This window comes from Meles meles, chromosome 7 (genome assembly GCF_922984935.1).
Source record: "Meles meles chromosome 7, mMelMel3.1 paternal haplotype, whole genome shotgun sequence".
In the NCBI taxonomy this organism is placed as follows: domain Eukaryota; kingdom Metazoa; phylum Chordata; class Mammalia; order Carnivora; family Mustelidae; genus Meles; species Meles meles.
The window spans coordinates 95,029,968-95,035,876 of NC_060072.1; the positions used below are offsets into that span (position 1 = coordinate 95,029,968).

At 34.4% G+C, this 5,909-nt stretch overlaps 1 protein-coding gene across 1 annotated transcript; it reads left to right on the forward strand.

The window, feature by feature from the left end:
• Positions 1-2,690: 2,690 nt before the first annotated feature.
• On the forward strand, positions 2,691-3,626 carry LOC123946059 (olfactory receptor 6C76-like). The gene has a single exon (XM_046011129.1). It carries the CDS (start codon positions 2,691-2,693, stop codon positions 3,624-3,626), a length of 936 nt encoding a protein of 311 aa, XP_045867085.1.
• Positions 3,627-5,909: the final 2,283 nt, after the last annotated feature.

Genomic DNA, 5,909 nt, shown 5'->3' on the forward strand with positions numbered 1-5,909 from the left:
GATGATTAAGATGTTGAGCACATTTTCATGTGTCCTTCAGCCATCTGTACATCCTCTTGGGAAAATCACCTATTCAGAATCTCTGTCCAATTTTTATTTGGGTTAACTGGGGGGTTTCTATGTTGAGTTGCATAATTTCTTTATGTATTAGGATATTAACTCCTTATGGATATATCATCTGTAAATATCTTCTCCTATTCAGGAGGTTGCCTTTTCATTTTGTTAATGATTTCCTTCACTGTGCAAGAAGTTGTGGGGTTTTTTGTGTGTGTGTGTAACCCCATAGATTGTTTATTTGTTTATTGTCAATAGATTTTTATTAACAAAATATTTGAATAGAACATTCTATATTCTTGTGGCCCCTTCTTCTTGCTGTTTTCTGCTTCTTCACAAGTTTACATGTAATTGGATTAGAATGCCTCAGCAGACATTTATCTCAGGTAAAAACAACAACATTGAGCACCTGGGTGGCTAAGTTGGTTAAGCAACTGCCTTCAGTTCAGGTCATGATACCAGAGTCCCAAGATCAAGCCCCGCATCAGGCTCCAAGCTCCACAGGGAGTCTGCTTCTCCCTCTGACTTCTCCCCTCTCATGTTCTCTCTCACTCTCTCTCTCTCTCAAATAAATAAATAAAATCTTAAAAAAAATACAAAATTGACAATATGAAAATTCCAAGACTGCTTTTTACCTCACTGTTATTCTCTGTACCTCTACACCTCTCTGACATTTAATGTTTTGTTTTGTTTTTTTAAATATTTCCCAAGGCTACCTAATTAAAATTATTCAACTAAACTTTAGAATATACTCCTCAGGAACATCTCTCTCTAGAGACATTTAATTGCTTTCCTGCAAGAATCTCCTGTGACTATTTTGAGGGGGGAGAGGGCAGATAAAACCAGACTGTTTTTGGTAACAAGAGTTGGAAAACCAACTTTTCCCACTGGAAGGGAAGAATAAGGTTTTTTTTTTTTACAAAATTATAATTCATCACTATTTTACCAAAGTTACTGGGAGTCAGGTAAAATGTTATATTAGTAGGTTTTCCTAGCATCTAGAGTTAGGATATTTTTATGGAAATTTTGGAAAATAGGGGATACTAAATCCTGGCTCTTGGACTGTGTAACTTAGGATAGTTCCCTACATTTCAGGGATTTTCTCTCTCAAAATTTTTTTCATTCTTATGCAGATCAACTCTTTCTTATACCTGTTATTTCTTGATTATCTCTCATGGCATGAGCCTTTCCTTCTTTTGAAAGAAGAGTTTCACTTCATTAACCAGCAAAATATACCACTTTGTCATCTCTGCTTGCTTATTTCACTATAACTACTGCCTCGATCCCACATTTGTCTCCTTCTTTTACTTTTTCTTTATTTTGAGAGTCTTAGCCATATTCAAGGAAAGCTCATTCTCTGGTTCTCCATGTTACCAGGCAGAAATTTAGAGCAGAGGTCCATTTTGCTGCTGGCCTCCCCTCTCCATACCTCAGGCTTTACTCCTAAACAATGGCATAGTGCCAGAGATACTGCTACCCAATGAAAAACTTTTGCAAGACCATTTGAGTCTCAGCCTTTCAAACTAAACATGGATTGACTACATGAAACAGTCTGTAAACATTTTTCCACTGTGTCACCAACTGTTTCCTGGATCACCAGTTACAGAACCTCTTGAATACTTTGCCTGCAGCTTCTACCAGCAACTGGGGCTGTGTCAACTTTCTATGAGGGTTTCCCCAACGTCAGGAATAAACTTTTTCCTAAACGTATTCTTCAATATGTTTCATCATTCTCTATGTGACCAGGATCATCCTGCCAAATTCCACCTACACACTACAGAAATAGCTTCTTACATAATGCAATTAAAGGCAGAAGCAAATTGTGAAGTCTATTAAAAGCTCCAGAAGGAAAGCCTCAAACTCTGACACTCAAACTAAGGTAACAGAACATTTGGATTTGAGAAGCCAAACTGTTACCACAGAATATTATTTAACTGTAAGTATATTTTTCATTTCTTACCTCATTTACTTTTTTCCATTTTCTAATCAAATTGTAACTTAAATCACTTAAATGTTTCTCTTTGAATATTTTCTAAAAAGTAGTAGATTGCTATTTAATTCAGAAAGGAAAAGTTTTAATTCTTGGTTTATTTAGGATTATATAAATTTCAGATTTTATAGCCTTGATTCTTTTCTTACGTGATTAATTCTCTACTTAGGCAGGACTGATATGAAACATCTCGAATAAACTGTAGAAACTATTTTAAAAGCAAATTTCAAATGTTCTTTTTAAAGAAAATTCTTTATAACATGTGGTCATAGTAAAATATTTTAATAGAAATAAAATAATATCTTAGGTATTATAATTTTCAAACACATATAATCAAATTTTTAAAGAACGTAAAACATTTGATAAGCATATTTTTCATATACAGATGTGTTCATGAGACCTACCAAGTGACTTACTCAATGTTAAATGGCTAGTGGTCTAAAAGGAAGGTACTAGGTATAAGTTTCTTTGTGATGGCTCATATATATTTTAAAAATACAATACAATTTGATGGACAATTCGTTGCTCCATTATATGTCATATATTTTTTAAACCAGCAAAAGTGCCAAAAAAAATAATCCTGAACTCACAAAAATCATTGCTTTTTGTTTGCATTTACAGATTTAGAAGAAGTCAGCAATAAGATATGAAAAATCAAACATCTGTGAAAGAGTTCATTCTTCTGGGATTAACAAATGACCCAAAACTAAATATTTTGATTTTTCTATTTCTATTTTTCACATATATACTGAGTTTAGCAGGAAACCTGACAATTATAACCCTCACTCTGGTAGATCCTCACCTTAAAACTCCCATGTATTTCTTCCTTAGGAATTTCTCTTTTCTAGAAATCTCATTCACAACAGTTTGTATTCCTAGATTTCTGGTCAGCATTATAACAGGAGATATGACCATTTCCTATAATTCCTGCATGGCACAGGTGTTTTTCCTCATACTTCTTGGCTCAACAGAATTTTTTCTTTTGACTGCTATGTCTTATGATCGGTACGTAGCTATCTGCAAGCCACTGCATTACACAGCAATAATGAACGGCAGAGTCTGCAACCAGCTTGTAATTAGCTCCTGGCTAGCTGGATTTCTCATTATCTTTCCACCTGTGATCATGGGACTTCAACTGGATTTCTGCAACTCCAACATCATTGACCACTTCACCTGTGACTCTTCTCCTATGCTGTCGATCTCCTGCACAGACACAGCATTCCTAGAGCTCATGGGGTTCTTCCTGGCAGTATTCACGCTCATGGTAACCTTAATATTAGTGGTTCTTTCCTATGGATTCATCCTTAAAACGATTCTGAGAATCCCCTCTGCTGAACAAAGGAAAAAGGCCTTTTCCACTTGTTCCTCACACATGATTGTTGTCTCTATTTCTTATGGAAGTTGCATTTTCATGTATGTCAAAACTTCAGCAAAAGAAGGAGTGGCTTTGACCAAGGGTATAGCTGTGCTCAATACCTCTGTTGCCCCAATGCTAAATCCTTTTATTTACTCCTTAAGGAACCAGCAAGTAAAGCAGTCGTTTAAGAACTTAACCAACAAATGCTTCTCAAATAAACTGTAATCATAAAGAAATTCATGACCTCAATTTTAAATAGAACCTATGTCTAACACAATATTAACATTGTTATATTCTCCAATCACTGTGATATTCAACTTCCTTTCCTTCAACTCTGATTCTCCATTTATTCTATTTTGGCCTCACTTAGTTCAACTATCCTTTCCATTTACATGCCCTAAAAATTTTCTAAGCATGAATGATTTGATGTCACATAAATGAGGATAACACTTACCAAGAATGCCAGAATTTAGTTTTAACAATCATTGGAAGAACTTTCTCTTTGTACACCAAAGTTAGGCAAAATCCTAAAAAGCTATTTCTCCCAGGGCATAAGCATTGAGTATTAAAGTAATTTCACCTGTGAGGTAAAGTCTCCTATGTCTCGTGTGCCCTTTTTGTCCTTGTATCTCCTAGGGTTTTTATATGATAAATGTTGATCTATGCTATTTGGGGCATAGGCATTATATCTTCATCATGAATTTAATCCTTTAATAGTATAACAAAGCTTGTTTAATGTCTTTTTGGGGCTAAATTCCGAAGTTACTACAAGCATGGCATTACCATTTCTGTAAAATCCCAATAGTTTCAACACAAAGCATTTTGAGTGAACTACACTGATGATTATGCCACAGCCCATTACCTTCTTTTAATGTGCTGATGCTGAGCCTGGAGCTTATCATACAGTCCCTTGGAAGGAACCTGGTTTCCTATGATCCAATTTCATCTTTTTTTTAACTTTTCTTTTTTCTTTCTTTCTTTCTTTTTTCTTTTTCTTTTTTGAACTTAAAACTATATGTTTTTCAATGAACACTGTTATGCTGTAAATAAACAAATAAACAAACAAAAAAAACTATATGTTTTTCTATCTCCCAGATAGTTCTCAAAATTTCTAGCTGATGATGGTACCTTAAAATGTTTTCCAGTGTTCATAGGGTTTCATTATCTTAAAAATGAAAAATGTCTTTTTCAGAATTTTTACGGACATTGGAGGGTGTAGAATTAAGCATGTTTGCACTATCCGAAAGTCAACATAAATCTTTCCTATAAGTTCTTAATTACTGCTCTACACTTACAAGAATGAAACTCAATTTAGTATTTGCCCATTTGCTTCTTTGTTGTCCTCTCCCACAAACAATGCATGAACACATGAAATCATATAACTTCCCATCTGAACATTTTTCCTTAATATTTTTTTGAATTCTCCGTGCTTTGGTTCCCTTTTTCACTCATTAGAAGAATCAAAAACAGGCAGAAATTATATTCTAAAAGCATGAATGTCTTGGACATCTATGATATTTACAAGTATGCCTCCGCAAAAGTATTTGCTACATCTGCTTATAAAAAGTGTTTTACTCAACTTGACAGTAACTTAAGTTAGAATTGGGAATTCTCTTCTTAGGTATCATAGATGTAAATTTTCCAACTATTCCAGAATTATGTTCTTGTTTCTTTCTTTATTTTACAAAGCTTTTCATTTTTCTACTCGTTGCTTTGGAGATTCTGCATAAACCTAAATACTTGCTTTGCATCTCTTGATGCAGGTACAACTCAAACAGTGTGATGTTCAATAAAGTCCCGATGCTTCAATGCATATGGGCAGAGAAAAGTAACATGCTAGTGTTTAAAACCAATTATCAGAAACAATACACAGACATATTACAAATTTTACTAATATAATTTGCAAATAATAATAAAACATTCATTAAACTGAATTGGAAATTCTATGTCCCAAGTTGATTTTCACAGAATGATTTCATTGATTTTTACCAAACTCATCTCCGTAACTAATCTAAGTTTGCATATCCACCACAATTTGACAAATGCAGTTGAATTTAACACTGTAGCACTCAAATGCACATTTAGAGTCAGAAGTTTTCAAATACACTCAATAATTAATATAAAAGGTTGAAAACACAAAACAGTAAGGCTATGGAAGACTTGAACAATCTTATCAACCAAATTGACCTAATTGAGATTTTTCAGAACATTCCCTCCAACATCAACAGAATACTCATTCTTTTTTTTTTAAAGATTTTATTTATTTATTTATTTGACAGAGATCACAAGTAGGCAGAGAGGCAGGCAGAGAGAGAGGAAGAAGCAGTCTCCCCATGGAGCAGAAGGGCCCATGCAGGGTTTAATCCCAGGACCCTGGGATCATGACCTGAGCCAAAGGCAGAGGCTTTAACCCACTGAGCCACCCTGGCACCCCCAGAATACTCATTCTTTCCAGTATTACACAAAACATTATCATAATGGGTCATAATCTGAGTGACAAAATCATCT